The sequence below is a fragment of the Bombyx mandarina genome, chromosome 01 (genome assembly GCF_030267445.1).
Source record: "Bombyx mandarina strain Sakado chromosome 01, ASM3026744v2".
Lineage (NCBI taxonomy): Eukaryota > Metazoa > Arthropoda > Insecta > Lepidoptera > Bombycidae > Bombyx > Bombyx mandarina.
Genome location: NC_143208.1, coordinates 10,018,456 through 10,043,362, shown reverse-complemented (window position 1 = coordinate 10,043,362; position 24,907 = coordinate 10,018,456). Strand labels below are relative to the sequence as shown.

General features: G+C 36.5%; 3 protein-coding genes across 6 annotated transcripts in view; all 3 read right to left on the bottom strand.

The window, feature by feature from the left end:
* Positions 1-206: 206 nt before the first annotated feature.
* Positions 207-8,311, bottom strand: LOC114245176 (uncharacterized). Its single transcript, XM_089727191.1, has 9 exons — positions 7,842-8,311; positions 7,220-7,579; positions 7,143-7,152; positions 6,547-6,850; positions 5,803-5,975; positions 5,242-5,374; positions 4,477-4,641; positions 1,980-2,135; positions 207-1,135 (listed from the first exon to the last, which is right to left on the bottom strand). Exons 1-9 carry the CDS (start codon positions 8,177-8,179, stop codon positions 990-992), a joined length of 1,785 nt encoding a protein of 594 aa, XP_089583317.1. The 5' UTR covers positions 8,180-8,311; the 3' UTR covers positions 207-989.
* On the bottom strand, positions 8,256-14,759 carry LOC114245175 (uncharacterized). The gene is made up of 6 exons (XM_089727114.1): positions 14,747-14,759; positions 13,472-13,661; positions 11,891-12,104; positions 11,267-11,388; positions 10,459-10,637; positions 8,256-8,341 (listed from the first exon to the last, which is right to left on the bottom strand). Exons 1-6 carry the CDS (start codon positions 14,757-14,759, stop codon positions 8,256-8,258), a joined length of 804 nt encoding a protein of 267 aa, XP_089583240.1.
* Positions 14,760-19,019: 4,260 nt separating this feature from the next.
* The window catches only part of pico (ras-associated and pleckstrin homology domains-containing protein pico), an 86,270-nt gene continuing 80,382 nt past the window's right edge, over positions 19,020-24,907 (bottom strand). For all 4 annotated transcript variants that reach the window (XM_028177277.2, XM_028177279.2, XM_028177278.2 and 1 more), the window contains 5 exons: positions 24,587-24,679; positions 23,856-23,965; positions 21,643-21,734; positions 20,837-21,028; positions 19,020-20,548 (listed from right to left, as the gene is read on the bottom strand). In XM_028177277.2, the coding sequence (XP_028033078.2) occupies positions 19,305-20,548; positions 20,837-21,028; positions 21,643-21,734; positions 23,856-23,965; positions 24,587-24,679 (1,731 nt within the window). In that variant the 3' untranslated portion in view covers positions 19,020-19,304. The remainder of the gene's footprint in view (positions 20,549-20,836; positions 21,029-21,642; positions 21,735-23,855; positions 23,966-24,586; positions 24,680-24,907) is intronic.

Sequence of the window (24,907 nt, the reverse complement as noted above, 5' to 3'; positions counted from 1 at the left end):
TTGGCTTTAACTCATTTTCGAACACCCAAACTCGTGACTGGTTTTTTGTTTCGGGTTCGTACGCGTATATCCAGGATTCGTCACCTGATACAATGTTGTATACAGCATTTGAGGATTCTGCGTGGAATCTTTCGAGAGTTCTGACGCACCAAGTAACGCGAGCCGCTTTTTGCTCTTCACAGAGCGAATGCGGTATCCATCGGGAAAACAACTTTTTTACACCTAATTGTTCATGCAAGATTATTTGTATTTGACTCATGCCAATGTCTAAAGTTGCCTGAATTTCGCGGTATGTCACATGTCGATCTTCCTCAATCAGCTTACGCACAGCATCAACGTTTTCTTGGGTGACTGCAGTTTTTGGACGACCTTGACGGGGATCATCACTGTGCTTGACACGTCCACGTTGAAACTCCGCAAACCAGCGATAAATTGTGGTTTTGGATGGGGCTTCATCACCAAATGCAGAAATCATCCGCTCAACACACTGTTTTTGTGTTAAACTACTTCGAAAGTCATAATAAATCATCGCTCTTGAATTTTCTCGAGTCAATTCCATTTTCTCAACGACTAAACAAGTTTGACAAAACCTCGTGACAAGACCGAGAATCTTTTTTTAAATAAATAAATGGTATTCGATTTTTAAAACCAAGGAGTTTTCAATTAAAAATATTTTAATATGACAGGAACAGTGGAAATATTCCATTCCTGATACTTTTAGTGCAGCCCTCGTAAACACCTCCGCCATTCGCCCCATCACTTTTTCGGCCGGCCTTTTTAGGTCTGCATTGGAGGCGCTCAGGTAGCTGTTAGCAAATCCCACCCCTCCTGGCTGAGCCCTTGCTCGACCATCTGTCCTGGTAAAACTGGATGGCCTCTGGGCCACCAGTAGGTTGTCCCTCATTCATAAAAAAGGAGTGTCGACCGGACACTAAAAAAATATTATTAATTTAAATCCAAATGAAAGATTAATGACTCGCTTAAATACTTTAATGTTTGTATATTTGCATACAAAAATCAATGCCATTAAGTCGCATAATTTCAGAGTAATCTTCGATAACCTTTAAAACCATTTTATTCCAGTGATCTGTCATAGATTGTTCGGGTTGTATTTGAATAGATATTTTTTTTAACTCTGTAAAGCAAATAGTATCTTTATTAAACGCTATGTTGTCACTTTCAACAAAGGCTATTTAAAAAGTTTAAATAATACATACCTATCATTTTTATTTATTTATTCAGAAATGTTTAGTGTAGGGTGCGGTGGCATTTTGTCATTTTACGGAAGACAAAAGCGTGGTTATGCGCTTTGCTTTGCATGCACCATTTAACATCTGGTGGCCTAACCTAATTTACGTAGGTACAATAAAAAGTACAGTAAGTAAGGTCTATTCGCGAAAATCAAAAAAGAGATTAGGAGTTCACGACGGTATTAAATTGAGTGTCGTGATTGAGTTTTTTATTTGCGCACGTTTTGGAACTGAATTCTACTGGGGCAGCTGTCGTGCTCGTTAAACTTGGACATGGTAAAACGTAGAATTAATTGGTTATCTACATAAATTGTTTTTTTCAATTGATATTAAGATAAAAGAAGACAGAACGACAGAAAGACTACAGTCGTTTCGACTTCGAGCTATTTAACGATTTAATTTTAACTTTAAACACTCAACATTTAGCCAGTAGCCAAAAGCGCCAGCACTAGTTATTTAAATTCCAATTAATTTTTAAATAGCAATTCAGACAACACAAGAATGTTCCAAATAACATATTAGCAGAAAGCGTTAAACATTCTAAAACGTTTTAAAGAGAAAATCTGTTCCTCTATAAATAAAATATTTTATTACTCAAGTATGACTTCACAGACTTCATTATCTTCACCATTACATTACCCTTAGGTACAATAAGGGATTATGAAATCATAATGTGGATACGTGTTACACAATTAAAAAGTGGGTATGTTATAAATACAAAATACTAACTGGTACAGACTCCGCAAGCTAATAAATTCAGAGTTTTGTGAAGATCCGTTTCGTCCACATTTCCTAAATAATAAAATCTTACTAGTCTTGGCATTAACTGAAATATTCTTCGTAGAGGAAAAATTGCACTGCGCCACTGATGAATGCCCAGTGTAGCTGTTAGTAAGTATAGTAACATTAACATAAAAATTATATTATATTAGTAAAACAATGCCATCTAGGCATACGAGCTTAAGGCTCAATTAATGTTAAGGGATTGCCCACAGCATGAATTTTGTCTTATTTAAACATGAAATATTCCTCCTTTTTATCACCGCAACTTCCGCCATCGGAGCAGAGTTCATCCATATTATCTGGAACCGCTGCGTTCATCGACAGTACGTTTCCAGAGGTCTTTTTTGCCACGTACCATCCGGCTATGGAGTGAGCTCCCCTCCACGGTGTTTCCCGAGCGCTATGACATGTCCTTCTTCAAACGAGGCTTGTGGAGAGTATAAAAGGTAGGCAGCGGCTTGGCTCTGCCTCTGGCATTGCTGAAGTCCGTGGACGACGGTAACCACTCACCATCAGGTGGGCCGTATGCTCGTCTGCCTACAAGGGCAATAAATATTTCAAATTAAAAACGACTATGCATATTTTTCAATCAGATATGGACCTCTATTCTTCGGTAGAAAAGGCAGAGCAGGCTTAAAAATCTACACCACATTGTACCCACAACTCGCCTTACTACCTACCACATATAAATTTGAAAACAACATGCGCGTTTCGTTTTTTTTTGCGTGGCTTTATTCATAGACTGAAGCCTAGGCTGAAAAAGCATATGCCCCAGGATCGTTTTATTTTACAGGTTAGCTGTCGGAGCTCCATGGTTCGTGCGGAAAGTTGACTTACATGACGATCTGGGCCTCGAATCGATCCGAAAACACATGGAGTCAGCGTCAGAACGTTGCTTCGATAAGGCTATACGTCATGATAATCACCTTATCGTAGCCGCCGCTGACTACTCCCCCAATCCTGACCATGCAGGAGCCAGTCACCGTCGACGCCTTAGACACGTCCTTACGGATTCAGATTCAATAACTCTTGCATTAGACGCCTTCAACGCTAAGAGCAGGCTTAGAGATCCCGTTAACTGTACTCATCGAACTCGATAAAGGGCACGCATGCATCATGGATCTTCTCAGTGGGTCGCGATTCCGATCCGGTGGCAGATTCATTCGCGAAACAGCTGCTCTTGAGTTGCTAGGTCTCCTTCGGAGGTGCTCGGGCGGCTGTTAGTTAATCTCACTCATCCTGGCTGAGCCTTTGCTCGCCACCTGTCTTGGTGAAACTGGAAAGGCCTCTAGGTCACCAGTAATCCTCCAATTATAAAAAAAAAAAAAAAAAATTACAGTTGAGCTCACAGTCACCCTGATAATTAAGGGGAAGGAGTGGACTTAATGTATTTACTGATTTTTATGTATAGATGAGTAAGCAAGCTCAAAGCTCATTTGGTATTAAGCGGTTGCCTGAGTGAACACTACCACTCATCTTGACATGAGGTCATGTTCAAAGGCAACAATAGCTTGTTGAATTTTTTGCGGTATGGGTATAGAATGAATATATGAAATAGAATATGAACAAATATAAATATCAAATATCTATAACAAAGACAATGACTCTAATCGTGAATCGACTAGTCTAATGACACCATCGAGTAATACAACATTCTCTGATCACTTACTTAAATGAAGTAACAGAATGTTACTGGTCATTTTACTTTATTCTTATTTTGACAAAACAGTAAAGTACCGAGTAAAGATCTCAGCATTTTTAAGCAGAGTAGCTGATGGTTCGACGTTGATCCGGTAACGCTTGCGGTATACGCCCCGGATGAGACAAACAAGGTTTAAGTATATAGTTGCCTACGAAATAAACTGCCGCGGTCAACGTTGAGCCAATTTACTTCAATTTATTATAACCAGTGTTCGCCATTCGATTATTGGATCTAAATTCCAAAACCATAAACATCGATATTATAAGATCTAGATTCATATTATTATGTATTACATTTTCTCTTTTCATTTTTACAGATATTTATATAATTATTGAGGGCACTTAAACTCGCGATACAAACACTAAGTTTATTGACTAATAATAAAAAAAAAAGAAATTCTGTTCACAAACTTGGGAGAAAATTTTGCTTAACTATTTAGCGGAAGTGGTCTGGACTGCTGATGTCCATAAACGAAGCTGAACGCGGACCTAAAATAATATGGTAGGTTACCCTGGAAACACCACATTTACATGCTGTGCTACAAACCAATCGATCTCATTTTGGCTATCAAGAAACTTTGCAATTATGTGTACCAAGGTTGGAAAAATTTCATAGATTGCAGTTAATGAGCATCAAATTTGGGAAAATTCGATTAATTTTAATCGTTAATATTAAAACGTGTTTTTTTTTCATTCTATATAATTATTTACTACTAGTAACTAGATAAATCAAAATACCTACATAGTGTACTGGCATAATTAAAGGCCAAATGTCGCACAAAACAGGAGAGATCGCTGTCCTTCCTTTCTACCAGTTTTACATGAATGCCGATGTGGAGATGCGTTTCACAAAGCGGGATACTTGGAGATAAAAAACGTCTCACATTATCGTTGTCCCAGATTCTATCTAGAAAATTGTTTTTTTATTTTTTAAACTACAAGAACATTCTCTATTTTTCATCTTCAAGAAAACACATATATTCTACACTAGCTTTTGCTCGCGACTTCGTCCGCGTGGAATAGTTACTTTGGCATAACGCAAAATTTTACCCGCCTCTTCATTTACGTAGAAAGTGAAAATATTTTTGAATAATAGAACGTTAAAGAGTTATTTAAGGTACCAAAATCACGTTTTTTAACCGACTCCAAAAGAAATTCTCATACATTAGACAGATACAGATACAGAGAATACTCTCATACATTACTTTAGCGAAACTTTAACCGTTTTCGCAGCGCACGCAGTGGAAGCTCTCAAAAGGGATTAAAACCCCGATTTTGAAACATTCTTTATTGGTGCTCCGCTTGCATTGGTCTTAGCGTGATGTTACATAGCCTTCCTCGATAAATGGGCTATCTAACACTGAAAGAATTTTTCAAATCGGACCAGTAGTTCCTGAGATTAACGCGTTCAAACAAACAAACTCTTCAGCTTTATAATATTAGTATAGATTAGAGGCTTTCTGTACAAAACTGTGATTAGTATATAATTTAAAAACGAATTTCAAACCAAATGCCATGAACAGGTAAAGATCTGGACAGGCTATAGAAACTCTCCTCCAAGCCGTATCCGGAATATTATATCCGCCCACTCCGAGAGCTGCGTTCGTACGTCCAGGTACGTGATTTTCACGACAAATTAACTGAAATATACGTTATTATTAATGAAATTCTAGGGGACATAAAATTATTGTATCATCAGTAATCGAAGTTAATTCAGATTAAGTTATTCTTAAAATAATATTAAGTTTTAAGATTCCGGAGTACATACATTTAGTACATTTAGTAAATAATGAATGGTTGCATATGAAAGCCAGACGTGGCGACAAAATAGTAGATAAACAAACATAGGTATTCTGAATAATGGGTAGAGTTAGATACTTTAAGGGCCCTCAACGAAATAGCGAACATGTGCAGTTCTCTTTTCAAGGTCTGAGATGTCTCAAATATATTTATAGTTCATCCATAATCTCTACATTTAGAAAGTTTCTTGTTCGACTACCTAAACTAAAATTTTAATATAATTTCTCTCATGAAAACATTACAGTTTTGTTTAGTTTTAAAATACAACCTGCAAGCGAAAATTTGGTCTTTTCAGGACGGGTAATAAAGATATTAGAGCTCCTCCCGTTCCATCGGCTATATGAGAGTATTCCAAAGCCAACATCCGAAGCTCTTTCATAACACCGAGACTTTGTATAAAACATCGTCTTGTTTCAGGTCTGGAAATATATTGGCCACTACCTAAAAATGAAGTCACAAAGTTTGCACGGCTACATAACACCATGATGCCTATTGGTACCTCAATACAGTGATCCATTTCGTTTACTTAAATCAGATAGGCCCTGAGCTACTTAAATTGTCAATTATTTGAATACCTAATAAGCTTGTATTAGAAATCGAAAGAATGAACATCCACGGGTATGACCCATCTAATGTGTAATTGTAGCTAGTGGGCAGTCCTTATCCTGCTGAATTCCCGTGCAAGCTTTGACACGTGGCTTAATACAAATTTATTATGTATGACGTCATTCGCAGCTAAAATAAGCTACGACATCTTAATACTCGTTTAACGAGATTACCCTTTTCAGCAACTGCAACTTTTCTATTGGCGGGAAGGCTAGTGTGGTCGGTTATATTGTCTTCACTATGCCAAGAAACCTAATGGAATTTACTTACTTATACTAAATTAAAACGATTAACCGCATATGCCAAAATGCATTATGGTAGATTTTAAACCAGCTAGATTTTTTGCATAAGTGTGAAGAATAATAATAAATTTAATACTTTGAAATTATAACATAAATAAACTCACCAACAAATTTCAGAAAATGATTACCACTTGGCCTCTTATGTTCTTTACTAAACTTTAGATTATGAAAAATAAAATGGAGATAAACGAGTGTAAAAATAAACTTAACAAGTATTAAATAAAAGAAAAGACAAGACTCCGGTGATCCTGCCCGAGTGTATGGAAAATTGCCGATTTTTATAGACACGTACCCATCTGGTGTTGTGCGGGATTTATAGGAGGAGAAAACTATTATAGTGTACTTATTGCATTGAATGAAATCTTTCATTTCACCAAGAATATTGATGAGATATTTAAATATAGGTACCTAATAAACCTTAATACTTTGGATTGGTCTGTTATTGGCCTTCGGTTACATATTTTTTCGGTTACATATATTTTAATAGCTACCAAAAAGCATGATTAGTACAAATCTATATTTAAAAGACACGTTGAGATGATAATTTTACGAGTATTAGCCTAGCTATTCGATCGGTTTCAAATGCAATGTATGTAAATATACAAATAAATTCTTTTTAAAGTAGCAATTTTCCCTAAAGCTAGGAATCAGAAATTTATTTTTATTTTATGTTTGTTGTTGTTTAATGAAATGTTCGTACACATTTATTGCTCATTAAGAGTAAACAAGTAATAATTTTATTTAACACATTTGTACTGCAATCCGAACAGGATTAGCTAGATTTTATGAGGTTCGTTTTGATCAACTGGTGCGTGCGCCTCTCGTAATATCGCCGTCGCAGTACTATTGCAAACAGCTCTATACTGAAAATTAAATAAAGTTTTCTTTGCTTCCTCTACAGTGTCTACCAGTCGGACATATTCGACAGGGCGTGTCGTAATAGATTCTTCTCGACTTTGTTTTATTATATCACTCATTTCTCCATCCGACAAAGGGGCGATCAGGTCTGTAGCTTTATCCAAGTGTCGTTTTAGCTCGTTGTCGATCCGGAGCAGTTTTTCTTTATTGGAGTTGGTTCGCCATGGCCGCTTAGGATCTGACTCGTGGCCTATTAGATTAGGAGACGCTACACTATTTCTGTAAAATATAAGATCTTGAGCGATTTTGTATTATATTGCATACATTTCTTTCTATGACTCAATTGAATGTGCTTAGCTTACAACAAAAAACTAATTGCATAGCACTAGTCACTTCGAAATTTAAATTACATAAAACCATATTGATAAAAATATTCATAAAATGAGACGGGTTTTCACATCGTCCTTTTGGCACGAGAGTTAATAAAAAATGATATTTTTATAAACGATTACATAAACACATGTACATACTCGTTACTGACCTTTTATTTTTTGACATCAATGGTTCCAGTTTCTTTTCTATTTCTTCAAGTTGTGATTTATCAACTATGTATGGATTTTCATACGTTTCGTCAACGGATTCGACTTTGTCCTCGTCCTCATTAGAATCTTTACCGAACTTTTCCCGAATATCTTTTACAAAACCAGAACAACGTTCAGGTAATTGATTTTCTTTGACAGCGACATCATGTAGTAGTTTCGCTATTTTCGACTTTTCTTCATCAGTCATCATCTTTGAAAACTGTTCGATGATGTCTGGCTTCGCGTTGTTTATAAAATATACTGTCGCCTTGGTAACCATTGGCATCGATGCTCCCATAGTCAAATCAATTTAGTTGCGTCGGAAAGAAGATTTTTGTAATTTTTAAATTTGGTTTTGCAATAAAGCACGGTTTTTATAAATTTGAAGCACCAACTAATGAATTCATTTTTGTGTAAACAAGTTGATGGTAATACGAAAAGAAATTCCCTATATACATTCCTAGCATACCCAAAAATGCAGCACACGGTAACAAGAAACAAAATAATTTTATACTAGGACATAACATGAACATAGGTGCGCAATTGAACATTTTTATAAATTTTCACTCACAAAATTTACTTTATTGACCCCGATCTTAATGGATATTGTGTATTCGCTGTCAGTTTTTTTTTTAATCATATAGGTTTCATTTCTTCGACATGCTTAGGCTATGCGACCTTATTTTATGAAAACTTTTTTCACGAATTTACGTAATTTTTATTATGCTCTAAATATGAGCGTAGTTTTTGAGCTCATGGTCTTGCTGATAAGTAATTAAACCAGTCAATATACATCACTAAAACTGTCGCTCGCCGGTATTGTAAAAGGATTACCCTTCGGACTAGAGGAATTATTCGCATCTGAAATATGTAGGTAGGATGGTGACTGATAGATTATCTCAAAATTAGGTATACTATTTCTTAAAATCTGACTAAATTAGAAAGTATTAAAAAAAGAGTTATAAATACATAAGAGCGAGAAACCTTCTCACAATACGCGCCGTATCAAGAATAACAGTTTTCTGTACAAAGCTTCTGAGTCAGCAGAATAACGAAAGTTTTTTAAAATGTTGGTCGAAACTTTTCACTATCAAGCCGTGTACTGATGCAAGTATCGGAACAATGATAGTTGAATAAAGACGCCCCATGTCGGTAGTCTCGCGGGACAGGCTTAAATAGTTTTATTAATTTGTCCTTTCCTGCTTTCATGTTGTCTCGTTAACCCATTCGCGACAATAGCCCATGATAGTATATCGGTTCCAGTAGAGCGTAAAATGACTATTTTCAATAACCAGTTGAAGTTGGTATTGGTAATGAGGCATAGCAGAATCGACAAAATCGTATTTTTGTGCAAGTTGTCAATGGATAGTCTTAGCCTTTTGCTTGCTAATAACATTATAACCTATTTCAACAACGCTAGACTAAAATTTCTAATTGGAATCGCGTATAAAATTACAACTGCATATTGCAAATCAATACAGTTTTTCTACTTGAAAACTTTTTAAAATTAGATATTGACGCCTTCTATAGAAAAACGCGTCCGAAAAATCTGTGAAAGTGTTTTTACATAGTGTACTTACCTATATTTTATATACTGTTACGCCGGTAAGAGTAACGCCATCTATTGCTGAATAGCCGAAACGAATATGAAAGGAACTCGTATCGCCAAGAAAGCTCGAGAGCGCCATCTGTTGTCAGATAGCGGAAACACACATCGAAGCTACTCGACTTGCTCAGAATGTTCTCGATAAATCTAGGGATATCGTACCGGCTATAAAAGCGTTACAGAGATGGCACGAAGGCGGTTAATAATCGGAACTACTCGAAGCGAAACAGCGAACGGATCACATGAAGCAAAGCAGAAGAAGTAAATTGAGAATTTGATAGTGCTCGTTAAGTGTTTTAAGTGTTCTAAGTGTTAATACAGTGTTAATTTATACTTCGGTATAATTTTTTATTTATCTCGAAGCCCAGCCCGTAACAATACTATGGTGTTGATGGACCTAAATAAAAATATATGCTAAGGTATAAAAGGCGTTACTTCCGTAATGTAACAATGTAATTGTTGAAATATAAACTACACACATAGTTTCTAAGTGCATTGCGAGACCATACGTAAATAAAGTGGGGGTCTCTCAAAGTGCAATCAAATAGCATTAACGTTAATGAGAAGTCAACTAAAAGTCACGTAATTTAACTAATGTCAATCGCATACATTTTTGTGTTTTATACCGACTAAAAAAGGAAGGAGGTTATTAATTCAACTTTATTTTTACGTTTGTTATCTCAGAACTCTTTTTCTGGGTGAACCGATTTAGTTGAAAACCCCATTAAAATTTTATAAAGATCTGACCGCTAGTTTTTTAGTTATCCTTAATAACGCATTTATTTTGTTGAATTCGGTTTTCTTTTTATTCGGATTTCAGAGTAAGATCTCTTACTGTCAGATCAACCTAGCCAACCTAGAGATTCGTTGCCGACGTGTCGAATGCATCAGAATAAGGACTGTCGTGATTATTTCTCTGATTAATGTCCCCAAAGTTAAAGCAATATATTTTTGAAATTGTGTGAACTTACCTGTTAAATAAGAGTAATTAATCAACAATGGATTTTCATTGGGTAATACAAATTTCCAAAGAAACAAGTATTTCAATGTATCCGCGTTGAAACAAGCTAACTGTTGGACTAGCCGAACACCCTCGAGTCTCTTGCAGCGTAAATTTTCAAAAGAAACTAGTTGCAATTCGTTCTGGAAACTAGAGTAAGCTTCAGTCAATTTATCAGATTAATTTTTAGTACACAAACGACTTAGTGCGCACAGCGGGAAGTCGTTGGTTGCGGAAGGCGGAGGACCGCGTTCTGTGGAAGGCATTGGGGAAGGCCATGGCCAACAGTGGACAGATAAAGGCTGATGATTAATTGATTGATGATTGATTGACACAAACGACTTGCACGAGAGTTAAGTAATATCCTGTTATGAAATTGAAATTATGAATTGCAATTTTTTTTAGGTTTGCGTAATGATTTGTGTTTAGCCGCAAGCCGCAATCCGAACTCGCGCTAACTGTCACTACCCTGCCATATCCACCGCAAAGCTTGTACAATACAATTGAGACTTCCAGCTCATGTCTCAAGTGGTGGCTGGCATTTTACGTTGTCATGTCTATGGACTGCAGTAACGGCACGTGTACTTTTCTAGCAGTAAGAAACATATTATATCTTGAATTGGATTTAATAGTTACGATTAAAAAAATATTAAATTCATGAAATGAGTAATCTAATAATTTAATTGTTCTTTTCATTTCATTCTTACTGCTCATCCTCAAAAAAGTAAATATAATATTGAAATAAACTAAATAAACTATCGAAATAAAATGGCTCAAACCTAATTATTTTCAATAAATAATCAAAGAACGTTTTCCTTTTAAAATAATCCAGACAATCAATGTTGATCAGTTGGTCTGATATAATTAATCGATTCATTTGAGCTTTAGTTGAAACCATTTTCTGCAAAGTAAATGTTTATGTTATTAAATAATGATCAGATTACCGATGTCTTGATTATAAGTCAATTAATTGAATATGACCGATTTTAACCCAAGTTTATCTCATTTCGATATTAAAAATAGTACATACACACAGCACAATAACTAACGTGAAATAGTTTGATGGATTGTTAATCAATTTACATTATTCTCAATTTACATTACTTACTTTTATTAACATACTGGTGGTAGGACCTCTTGTGAGTCCGCACGGGTAGGTACCACCACCCTGCCTATTTCTGCCGTGAAGCAGTAATGCGTTTCGGTTTGAAGGGTACGGCAGCCGTTGTAACTATACTTGAGACCTTAGAACTTATATCTCAAGGTGGGTGGCGCATTTACGTTGTAGATGTCTATGGGCTCCAGTAACCACTTAACACCAGGTGGGCTGTGAGCTCGTCCACCCATCTAAGCAATAAAATAAAAAAATAAAAAAAACATTATTCTCAATTTACATTAGTTACCTTTAAAGTTACTTCCAGGGATCGATTAAATTCTTTCAAATATAATTTTGGCAAAACCTTCGTTGCTGTGTTCGTTTTCCACAAAGTGTTTCCCAAGCGACTGGGCAACTTCAAATTGGGATATTGATGAGTGAATAGTATTTTTTCACAGTGAAGGTCACCGAGGAAATACCGTTGCACGTCACGAATTGACCAATATCGAGAGTACGCGTTTCTAAGAAGCGTATATGTAAGTTTTAAAAACATTTCTAGTCCAATTATTATGTAGTTGAATTATTGATTAATAATTAATAATAATATATAATATTAAAATATTAATTAATATATAATATAATATTATAAAGAGGAAAGATTTGTTTGTTTGTTTGTATTGAATAGGCTCCGAAACTACTGAACCGATTTGAAATATTCTTTCACTGTTTGGAAGCTACACTATTCCCGAGTGATATAGGTTATAATATTTTTTGAAAAAAATTTGGGATCCTTACTAAAACTCCAATTATGTAACCCAAGGTTTAAAAAAAATTACCTAAAATATTTTTTACATCGCATGCCCCGCGTAAACTATTGACGATAAAATAAAATAATGTATTAGGACTTTGTAGAACACATTGTTATTTAGAAACAGTGTCGCGACAGCATTTGTCTAACTATTATAGTTATGTAGCAATAAGTGTTTTTTTATTTAAAAAAAAAACGTCAAATGAGTCGACTATTATCAAAGCCGGCAATGTGACTTTTGGATAATTATTGGTAAATCAAAAAAACGAATTATTGACTTTGTATTCCATTGGCAGTCACAAAACTCTTCTGAACGACATCTTAGATAAATAACAGGTTAAGTATAAACCTTTATTTAATGCAGGTTTTGAACCGTATTCTTTGAAGGAGACGATTATATTCAAATCAATCTGAATTGAAATATCAATTTTTTTTTTGTCCAAATGGACAGATTGCCACCTTTGATAATAGACGACTAAATATCGTTGATATTTTTGTTAAAGACCCGAGCGGAGCCGGAGCGAGCGGGCCGCTTGTTGATTAATAAAGTAAATAATAAATTTGTTTCACAAAAATGATTTAGAGTATGTGTAATAGTCGCAATTTTGAATTCGATCTCATGTTTCATTTTGGTGGTGTCGTCATTCACGTTTTGATGTGATTCATATAAATATGTAAGTTATTTTTACAGAAACTCAACATAATCGAATAAAGCACCAATCGTTTAAAAACTTTCTTATACATACTTTACATATTACATACATAATATATATATCTTGATCGTTTTTTTTAATTTTGTCGTGTCATGAATCATCACCTCTAGCACCGTAAAGATCGGCTTCCAGGAAAAAAGTTTAAATAATGAATAAAATCTAAAGTAAATGAAGCAACGGACACCACACGGAGTACTTGTCTTATTATTTAAAATTCTGTGTCGGAACCAATTAGTGACTTTACCATCACCTAGGCTTGTTATCTGGTCATCCATGGCGGGCAATAATAAGAGAACGACCAAGGATAATTTGAGGTAAAAATAAAAATTAAAACAGATGTATTGGATTGTGTTTATTGAATACTTACAAAAGTACCTCATCTTCGACCAGAAGGCCATCTGAACTTTCTACGTAATTAAGCCAAGTGAAAGGATTCTTAGTCCAGTCTTCAAGATATAGATATCCTGGACTCGGACGATAGTAACGAGGATTTTGTAACCACTTAACAGCGTCTAAATGTCCGATTAATTTGAAAAATTTGCAGTCTGTAAAGGAATTAAGTTAATTATTTGGTTGTCTTTTGTTTGCACACTTCACTTTCACTGGTGGTAGGACCTCTTGGGAGTCCGCACGGGTAGGTACCACCACCCCGCCTTTTTCCGCCGTGAAGCAGTAATGCGTTTCGGTTCGAAGGATGGGGTAGCCGTTGTAACTATACTGAGACCGTAGAACTTATATCTCGAGGTGGGTGGCGCATTTACGTTGTAGATGTCTATGGGCTCCAGTAACCACTTAACACCAGGTGGGCTGTGAGCTCGTCCACCCATCTAAGCAATAAAAAAAAGGAACAATTTGATTACATAAATCTCTACTGTGTAACTTCAGATAAATAACAAAAGACACTGTGTTTCTCAGGAAGTGTGTGAAGTATTGTGCTTTCTGTGCAGATTTGAAATAAGTCGCGGTGACATTTTAATTTCCATGTCTCGGGGGGTGATCTATGTCCAATAGTGTACGTCTATGGGCTTATATATAGATAGGGATATATTAAAATCATCCATTTCCAACAGCTTAACAAACATTATTGATGACTCAATCAATTCAACAAGACTGTAATGTTGCGAAGCAAATTAAAAGTATTGTTTTTAGCCCACTGAGTTTCTCGCGGGATCTTCTCAGTGGGTTGCGATCCCGATCCGGTGGTAGATTCTGTGAAGGACTGCTCTTGCTAGGGCTAGTGTTAGCAGATTCTCTCAGGTTGGGCCCGTGAGCTCACCTACTAGTCCGGGCATATCTTTTTTTTTATTACTTAGATGGGTGGACGAGCTCACAGCCCACCTGGTGCTAAGTGGTTACTGGATCCCATAGACATCTACAACGTAAATGCGCCACCCACCTTGATATATAAGTTCTAAGGTCTCAAATATAGTTACAACGGCTGCCCCACCCTTCAAACCGAAACGCATTACTGCTTCACGGCAGAAATAGGCAGGGTGGTGGTATCTACCCGTGCGGACTCACTAGAGGTCCTACCACCGTTTAAATCTGGATTAGTCTCTTAAGTTACCAGAACAGGTAGAAGAAAAAGTGTTATACATCAATATAAAGCTTAGTTCATATTGTAATATTTATTAAAATTTACCTTCGGTCTGCATTTCTGCTTTCGCTCTCAGATTTTACAATAATGATAATTGTTAGATTAAACAAGTAATACGGTTAAATTAAAAGTGTTTCAATGCTTAACGTACATAGTAGTAGCTGTATAAAGACAATAATATTTGTGATCACTTGTTTAAGTATCTACATATTATTATTATTAAGTATGTAAAAAATTGAAATTAAATAAAAATAAATTTGATTATTTGATGAAGGATTGGATTTGACAGCGATGTTTTGTTTGTTTTTTTTTTTTCAAGATATATGTAGAGCGAATAATACGTTTTGCCACTTTTAAATAGGTAGACAAAGAGTTATTATACGATAATACGAAAATATATAGTTCTGGAATGGTAAGGGCTAGGAATCAACGGCCAGTACATAGCTCACATTCGGTTTGTCGACGATATCGTGATTTGGCTGAGACCTTGGAAGACCTCAGTAAAATGCTCAATGATCTCAGTAGGGCTACTATCTCAGTGGGCCTAGGTATGAACATGGACAAAAAGGAGAATAATGCCGAATGCCCATGTAGTGCCCAATCCAGGAGAGAGTGCCCACGTAGTGCCCAATCCAGGAGAGAGCATTACGATTGAAGCTGTAGATGAGTACATCTATTTGAGACAAATTGTCCAACTAGGTAGGACCAATTTAAAAAGAGAAATTAATCGTCGAATCCAACTAGAATGGGCAGCGTTCAGGAAGTTGCGCAAAGCCTTCTCATCCCAAATACCGTGGAGTCAGAAGACGAAAGTCTTTGACCAGTGTGTGTGGCAACACACATGAAGAATCGCTATGCTACAACTCAGTATCTTATTAATATAGGAAGATATTATTTAAAAAAAATGTTGCAAAAAATTTAAACTCTATTCGCATTATTAAACGTAAGTTGTGATGCAAGTAGGTCTGTATGCTGGAAACTCTCGAACAGCCGATCCATTAACGGTGTTTTTAGGTACCTCAAGCACCGGACACCGTCCTCGCCGAACCCGTGGCTTGCGACGAAGGGCTCGACGAGTAAATTAACCCACAGACACAGCCCACTGAGTTTCTCGTCGGATCTTCTCAGTGAGTCGCGTTTCCGATCCGGTGGTAGATTCTGCGAAGCACTGCTCTTGCTAGGGCCACTGTTAGCAACACTCCCGGTTTGAGCCCCGTGAGCTCACCTACTGGCTCGGTGAATCTAAAATAGTCCTTCGAGGTTACTAGAATAGGTAGATGAAAAAAACGAGATTTGTACACTATTGCAATAAAAAGGTTTCGAGTAATAAAGTTATTAATCGTTTATTTGCTCATTTTACACGTATATATTTCTACAAGTAAATAAAAAACCATTCGCTCCATTTTTTGTGTAAAACATTTTTTTCTAAATGGCAGTTTTACTTTACTATTCGAATTACGTCACAACTAACAATTATAAAATTATCTACTAAAACGTGTTATTATTATCACACATTAAATCTAGTCAGGTATTCAAAGCTTAGTCACTGCTTGGCTATCCTACGATAATGCAGCTACAGTAGTGAAATTCCATTAAAATATATAAATATACATTTAAATTAAACATGTATTCATCTACTTTGTATTACATTAAATAATGAAGAACATTCATATAAAAAACCGGTACATTTCAGTCGTTTGTGATGTACTTTATCTTTGCTTAAGTAATTTTGATTTTATTTATTTGGGTGTGGTTATTATTAGTTACGTAAGTAATATAGTGATGTGTGATAACACTAATTAGTATCTACCAAAATTAAATTAAAACAGCGACGTATCTATCATGCAGTGTTTTAAACAATCGTTTGAATAATAACGCGACGAATATCAATGATTGGTCTAACGCCAACGTTAATTCTAATAGATTTTTCATTCATTTTACTTCCACTCATTCCCGTACTATTAATTCTGTTACGCATATAGCACGGGACTCTCTTGATTGTAGGTATTTTGTCATCGCTTGTTATTAACTAATTCTGACCACAATTTGTTGTTAATTTACTTTTGGTAATTAAAAACTAGCAACGTTTAAGAAATTTTATCAGAACAATTGAGAATAGCACGACAAGAGCACAATAATACGATACTCTTTATATTATTGCTTAGATAAATCGATTAATTGAGAGACACAATGTCGAAAGCCGTAAATTATTTGAGAGAATCGACTTCGTGTGTATTTTCAGTAATGCGAAACATAATCACAGCCTATACATAAATAACTAACTGTTGGGACAATGAAATTGAAAGCATTCGTATTGGAAGTATGTATTTAGAGTGAATGGGAACTTCTATCAAAAGTGAAGAAGTATATTAATAAAAAATTATGTTAATCATGTATGAGATGTAACTTGGTACAGCTGTCGGTAAAGGTTTCTGTCATAGTACTATCAACATACGCCAGGTAGTGCACGAGTAGTTTGAAGAAATTGATGTTTTGTTAACATGTTCGCGTGAGCAACGTCTTGGAACGTCGTGTTTTTTAAATTATGAAATGGCGCAACGTCATATGACGGCCTCTAGATTATCATATTTATTTTGTCGGAACTTCTTTGGAAGTCTATTTTATGGGCAAATTCCTATGGCGCATCTACTTAGCGCCGCAACACGTTCGATTTTCATAGCCTACACCGCCGCGTTCCCTAAAAAAAATCATCATAAGATGTATATGTATTACGGCGGGACGTTTTTAGACGTTGCTAAACTTTGTATGGGAAAAAGATGCGCCACAGTAGCAATATTCAGAAATGAGGTTGCTCACGCGAACGTGTTTAGCGAGAGTTGCAGCGTCAACAAACTATACTAGTGTTTGGAAAAATAAAGTAATGAATCGGCTGATAGGCGAGCTCAACAAATCTGCGGGACCGGGTGACTAGCTGATCTCTCGGTTATTGACCTCATGTTTCGTACGTTTTAAAGGGTAGACTCACCACACAAAACAAACTAAAATGATAATAGCCTCTAGAGTTCTCTAGAGGTTCCCTTGCGACTCTTACTTTCAGTGTTGCACTACTAACACACTTAACACGGCGCAATTATCAATCGTAGAATGTATACAATTGAATTTCAACGGCATTATTCGGTCATCTACTCATACGGTTATACGCAATTATCGCATAAGGCAAATAAACTAGAGTAATTCATAAATATAAATTACATTTAATTTGAAACTTATTCCAGTTAAATCGAGAAAATAATGTACTATATATCGACACTTGAAAGGCAAAAGTAACTAAGCGATAATAACTGCTTTGTACAGAAATGATATGCAATAACCATACTCGATGCGCAAAAAATATATATTTCTAGGTCTATTAAAATCATTTCAATCCTACAGCTACTAGCTAGATTCTACTACAGCTAGATTCGTTAAAATAAATTATGTTTTCAGGTATTTCGACTTTAAATTAGTCTACTGTAAAGTTCACGCATTGTCGCTTAGTTACGTTTGCCTTTCAAGCGTCGATAAGTAAAAATTCATTTATGGAATGACTGTAACAACATTTATGACGAGGGATTACCGAGATTCCACTGGTTAGGTCTCGTGCATACAACTGGTTAATTTGAGACAACAGAACGTTGTTACTTTAGTGAGAAGATTTAAAATCCCTATACAGTTAAAACTATAATCTAATACTATCTCAAAGTGTGAACTAAGAGTGTGAGAAATCATTTACAATTATAACACATTATGAAGAATAAACGGATAAAACGATTTGTGAATGAATCGCATATCGAATTAAAAGAAACTCATCTACATAATTGAAATGCAACTTTCTTTCATTTATCGTGGTGAAGTGTTAGCATATATTTGTGAAAATAATAAGATCAACATACATTTTATCGTCGCGTGTTAATATAAATTTTCTAAAAACAATAAAATTATTTAGAAATATAAAATCCAAAAAAAATGTTCATAAATATCCGCGAAATCATGTGCATATTGACTAGGAACGTAAAATAAAATCATCAAACTCCAACTTCGCTTCTTTCCTCAGTTTACTTGTAACTGCTGAAAATAAAATAAAGTTAAAATTTTATATCGAATCCAATAGATCGGCTGCCAATGCGTGACTTTATTCTAACATACAATTATCGAAATGTCACTTTCATTTTCAGTTACAAGTAAACTTACAACAAATCCTTTCATATACCTTAGTATACAACTTTACAATAGCACCTCCATACAAATAACCATACAATAACTGTCCTAAAGAAAGTCTTATAAATGTGAACAATATCAAAATTTTGGTCTTAATTAATTTAGTTTTTTTTTTTTTTGTAAAATGTTATATTCGTAATTTTTAATAAATTACGTAAGTTTTCACCTAAAGAGAGCGTAGACGTTATAAATGTCCGGATGGAATTAGTGACGATCGGTACACTGAGAATTATTTTCATATTAAACTCTCCTAATATTATTTTTAACACCCAAATTTAAACATTTAAGTTTTTCAAACCTTAATTGTCTATGTTTTTTTTGCTTTCCTCTTAGAATCAACATTTCGTTTAATTGCCGTTGAGTGGTATTTGTAGGAGGTCGCGTTTCAAGCGGTGGGCTGTACGGCTGAGGCGTGCGGGTGCGTGGACAGGTGCGTGGAGTCGCTCCGTCGCGGCGGCGCTGGTGGTGGACGCTTCTTTATGGGCTTGGGTTCCTCGCGTCGCACTGCCGTCTGTTCCGCACTATACACGTTCTCGTAGAAGGGGTCCTCCACGCCGCTGCCGTAGTGCTCCTGCACCCACATCGACACGCTCGTCTCTTTGTAATCATCCGCAAGTGGATATTCACGGAAACCAAGCACCTCGTGCGGAGTTGTTGCCGGTTCGAGTTTACACTTTTGTGCGACTTGCCATTTTTTCCGCATCACCCTCTGCAGATCTTTTAGAAATTCCTTTGGAGGATTACTGTTTGAATCGACTAGCTTTTTCGGTGATGTAAGTCGAGTGCTTTCGTTACGTTTCGGCGGAGGCGGCTTCCGCGGCGAAAGCGGAGGTTGCTCTTTGAGATTGAACGAGATCTTTTTGACCTTCTTTTCGGAGCACGTCGGTAAGTCATCGGCAAAATTAACTTTTTTTATAGAACCCGTTCGCTCCTTCGTTGGTTCAGTTTGTGTGATCACCTTTTTTTGAATGGAGGGGCTGCTTAATTTTTTAGTCTGTAACTCAACTAGGCAGGCCCCATACGCGACGTTTTGCGGGCCATAAATGCTTTTGTCAGATGGGAGTGACGAACTCCGCGAAGCCTCAGAGTGGACGCTGTCAAGAGAGGGTTGCCTCGGGAAGGAACGGGTCGGCTCACTTGTTCGAACTGTAACTCTAGATTGACCAGCTCGCGAGGCTTGTTCTATCTGTTGTGCCGTCAGTTGACTGACGATGTCTTGCACTCGACCACTGTTGGCCTCCATGGCGTGCTCGGGTGGTGGTGGGGGAAGGCTTAGTAGAGATCCCGACAAATCCTCAATCGCGTCCAGCGGTGGCGGCGGTGGAGGAAGGCTGTCGAGGCTCAGTGTTGAACTGAACATTGCGTCTGGGACATCTGCAACGACAGGGGGCGGTGGCAAAGGCAAATCTTCAACGGTACATTCAGCTTGTTGTTTCTGCACTTTGTCGTATATTGTGGTGTATCCGTACAGAGATGAACTATTGTCTGTGCTGTTTCTGAAGGAGCTGTCGCGAGTTATTGTGTCATAGTGATCGTACGTCGGAGAAACAGGCTCCTGTCGGACTGGACTTTCTGTACTTGTAATGCTCACGGTAGTAGCTGTGCCATACACACTAGTATCCGTTGAATCTGTAAAATGGAATATTAACAAATTTGTTATCAAACATTTTTCATGGATAATTTTGATCAGTTGAATCCTTTCCAAGATACCGAAAGTTATTGTACGCTTGTCGTATAAACCCAAGTATAACGTCATGCGCTTAGTAACGTTTTTACGTGATAAATTTAAAAAGGATTAGTGCTCTACTGTTGAGAAGTCGTAGAAGTTATCTTAGAATATGATGTGAGATTTCAAAAGATCTATTTTGTAATTATCTTTAAGAAATCAGTTGTTATTTATAAGACCATGGAACGTACCAATATTATGATGACGCTTGAGTGTGGAATCATCACAGCGATTCTTCCTGGGCTTCCTGGTGAGTGTTCCCGAATCACCGATACCATCAGCCTCTGAAGTAATATCGTCTTTCTCCACCATCTCTTTCAATTGTCGAGTCATCCACGTCAGCGGAATGTTAGGTTTCATTGATGGTTTGCGTTTTATTGTACCTGAAATAATTATTTAAATTACTTTGATATTTTTTTTCCTACCTAAGCTGATAGCCTTGAGAGGCTATTTCAGCGTAACCGTGGCTAGTAGGTGAGCTCACGGGGCTCAAACCTGATGACGTTGCTAACACGAACCCTAGCAAGAGCCGTGCTTCGCAGAATCTACCACCGCATCGGAAACGCGACCCACTGAGAAAATCCGGCGAGAAACTCAGTGGGCTGTGTCTGAGAGTTAATTTACTCGTCGAGCCCTTCGTCGCAAGCGACGGGTTCGACGAGAACGGTAACCGGTGCTTGAAGTACCTAGAAGCACCGTTAGTGGATCGGGAGGATCCGAGATGACGTGTTTTGGGCGACGTCGACTGCTTTCCATTCTGTCCGCAGGATCGGGAATGTAGTTACCGGCGGCCACGATGAGAGGGTTCTCGTGTCGTGCCGCTTTATCGAAGTGGATTACTTTGCATCAATGTGCCACGGTTTGGGGCTGAGCGACCTATTTACTGAAACATCAACCCTTGGAATCTTTTTGCACAATGATGTTTATTTGACGCAACTAAAAATTTCTTTGAAATTTTAGATGAATAAAGAAATTTCGACTATTTTTTAACACTTACCCATAGGAAATTCACAGTCGAAAGCGCTTTCAGAAGCAGTACCTCCATCCGATAGACAACCACTCGAACTCGATGAAGAAGCACGCGAATGTCTGTTTGACAAGAAGAAACCGTATATTTAATAAAAGCTATTTAATACCTACGCTTTGTAATAAAAGCATGTGTCGGAAAACACGACACGTTCAGGAAGTGTTTAACTACACTCGTATTTCTCAGGATCCAGGGCCTTTTTTTTTAACGCTGGGGAATCCATTTACGGATGAGGGGGTAACAGACCGGGTTATGTCGGATTCCGGCGCCTCCTGAGAGGAAGAAGGGGAGAAGAGAAGGGCCGAGGTCCTTCACCTCCCCCAATTTCTCACAGGAGACTACGCCTTGAAAAAGGCGCGCAAAGCACTTGCCCTGCAGAACGACTACCGACTAAGCCCCATCGAGCTCGACTACACGAAGGATCCAGGGCCTAAGGAATTCGCAAAATGTGACAAAAATATTGGGATGACTAATTTATTTTAACCAAGCTTTCTAGCCATTTAGATGCTCTAGTGTTCGCCCAGTAATTGAAGTCCAACCATAATCCGAAACATTTTATTTTATTATATTTTCTGCATTACTTTTTTAATGTTTTGTTATTGAGATTTTGAACAAAAGAATTCAATATTTCCAAAAAGTTTTTGCTGATGTTGATGTTTAATGTTTAACACTCGTTCATTAGCCACTAAATAAAAAGGAAATATTGCACATACGATGCGATAACGTCATTTATGCAAATTATGTAATTTTTTATGAGAAAGGTTGGAAAATTCAACATCTTATTGTATAATTCTTATATCGTTCTGCTAGACTATTGAAATAAAATAATATTTAAACTGCAACTTTAAACTTCATCCGTAAAAGCAAACATCTCTCGCGTCTCACTAATAATTATTAACAAAATAAATGTATTTTCTCACTCAGTTCAGCGTTAATACAAATTGCATTAGTGACTTTATTATAGCACCGTATGTGCGATATATTAATTTATAAAAACTGTTATTAACTGCTAAGGGGGAAAACAATTATAGTAAGTCCACCGCGCTGCTTAATCATCATGCAAGGACAGGAAATTCGATATTCCATTGCAATCGAGGCTCCGACTTCGCATCTCAAGGACAAAGTAATAGGTGATATTACATTTTCGGCCACAAACTAGCCTTGAACCAGACGGGTTGTGAACGTTCCTATCTGTACTATTAAAAAGTTTGGGTTTCGGAATTGTGCTGTGGACATCATAATATGCAAGATGATATATACATATCGTCGTTGTCAAACCAAAATCTGCTATGTGCACTTTTTGTGATTTTTACTTTTTTACCTTTTCGTATAGTTCACAGCCCTATCTAGCGTATAAAAAACTGTTATGTGTGTCTTTAATATTGATTTATAGATTTCATTTGATATAGTTCTTAAAAATTCACCTTCATATAAAATTTTATACGAAGATGTTATTACTCGTTAATTCTAAATAGAGTGTTTACACATAGCAGATTTTGGTTTGACAGCGACGATATGCAAAAACTACGCAGACATAACATGTTTATTTTAACTATATACATCACAGGATCGACATGCGTGACCGTTTGTGTTCTGTATAGGAATAGTATTGATGATAGTGGAGAGTCATTATTAATCGTGTCCAATGTATAGACGTTGTGTGTGTGTGTGTGTGTGTGTGTATTAATACCAAAAAATAATCACATTCGCATTCACATGTAAAACGCGTCGCACAGCAATCGCAGACATACAAACAAGCAAAAAGAATAATAAAACAACATTTTTGAAAACCAGACCATTAGGCATAGCGAATGTCGATTATGGCAGCTCCTTGGAAACAAAACAATGATTGTCTACCTTGGTATTTCAAACTTGAAACTTTTAAGATGTCTTCGTTTATCCAATAGAGCATGAGAAAGCTTAGATTTCTAGTATGACTTGATGTAAATTACATCGGTTTAATTAACAACTTCACAGCAACTATGGGTGGATGAGCTCACGGCCCACCTGATGTTCAGTGTTTACCGGAGCCCATAGACATCTACGTTGTGTAAATGCCGCCACCCACATTTACACATGTTAGTTCTGAGAGCAATGTAACTAGAGACTGATTATTTTATAATAAATCTTTGAATTAATGCCCATTAGTCCAGTTTTCTTGATTATGTAACAGTTAAACGCACCTCCCGCTGCTAATGTCCGAGTTGGCAACACTCATGTTGCTTGATGTTGATTGAGCTGGACTATTTATGTTTGTCACACCGTTGTTCGTTTTTGTCGGTATTGAAGTAATCTGCGAACAATGTTTCATTTTACTAATATTGCAATTAGAAAATGCAACCGTATTAATAAGATATAAGCGATAGCCAATTTTCTATTTGAGGTTTACGTGTCCGGAATGCTAAAAGTAATTATTAGAGATGATCGATTCAAAATTTTACGAGCATTTGAGATGTTTGGAGTGATTTAAATGATATAGGATATTTTTATTGCTAAGATCGAGCTCTCCGATCACTCGGTGTTAAGTTGTCACCGGATATTAAAGTGCCCAAGACGGAAACTTAATTAGGGCTACATAATGCAGATTCTGATAAATATATAGATAGACGCAATCCAGTGATAGGAAGCAAAAAATAGATTGAAGATATTGTAATGCCATGCCAGACTAAAATTATTGCACATTTTTCTATTCCATTAACTAAAAACTTAATTTGTTTGGATGATATACTATGATCACACGTTTTTCTTTTCAGTTAATAATAAAATTTTATTGAAATGTTTTTTTGGAAAATTTTACTGACATCAATTTTTTTTTTGCTGTAAACAGCTTTCTTAACAAAGCTGTTGAAGCCGCTATTCATTATATCATTGGCTAATTGTTTCCTACATAAATGCTTTAACTATGGGAACTTACGGAACAAGAACGCGCGTGAGCAAGATGATCTAAATCTTCTTGAGTGAGCTCCTCAACTAAGGACCGGTAATTTTCAAGCAATTGCCTTCCATGCTGAAATTTAAAACGTGGAAAAACTTGTGAATTTTTACTAACGAAATATACGGTAATTGACCAAGACTATATGGCTAGAAGAAATATTCTTAAATTTGTTTTATTCATTTGGATTCTAGTATTAAGCACCAAGGAATGAAAGAGTTTTTAAAAGAAATTAAAATCTTGAAAATATAAACTCTATTGGTTATTTATATTTCATTGGCGACAGCTAAATGCTAATTAAAC

What these genes read in the sequence shown, in the direction of transcription:
- LOC114245176 (XM_089727191.1), bottom strand. Translation starts at nt 8,179, where the DNA reads ATGGGAGCATCGATGCCAATGGTTACCAAGGCGACAGTATATTTTATA. An exon ending in TTGATGTCAAAAAATAAAAG is followed by an intron (nt 7,580 to 7,841) that starts GTCAGTAACGAG and finishes TATATTTTACAG; the next exon opens with AAATAGTGTAGCGTCTCCTA. An exon ending in AGCTTGCGGAGTCTGTACCA is followed by an intron (nt 1,136 to 1,979) that starts GTTAGTATTTTG and finishes TTTGCTTTACAG; the next exon opens with AGTTAAAAAAAATATCTATT.
- LOC114245175 (XM_089727114.1), bottom strand. An exon ending in GTCGAAGATGAGGTACTTTT is followed by an intron (nt 12,105 to 13,471) that starts GTAAGTATTCAA and finishes TACGCTTCTTAG; the next exon opens with AAACGCGTACTCTCGATATT. An exon ending in CCCTGGAAGTAACTTTAAAG is followed by an intron (nt 11,389 to 11,890) that starts GTAACTAATGTA and finishes TTTACTTTGCAG; the next exon opens with AAAATGGTTTCAACTAAAGC.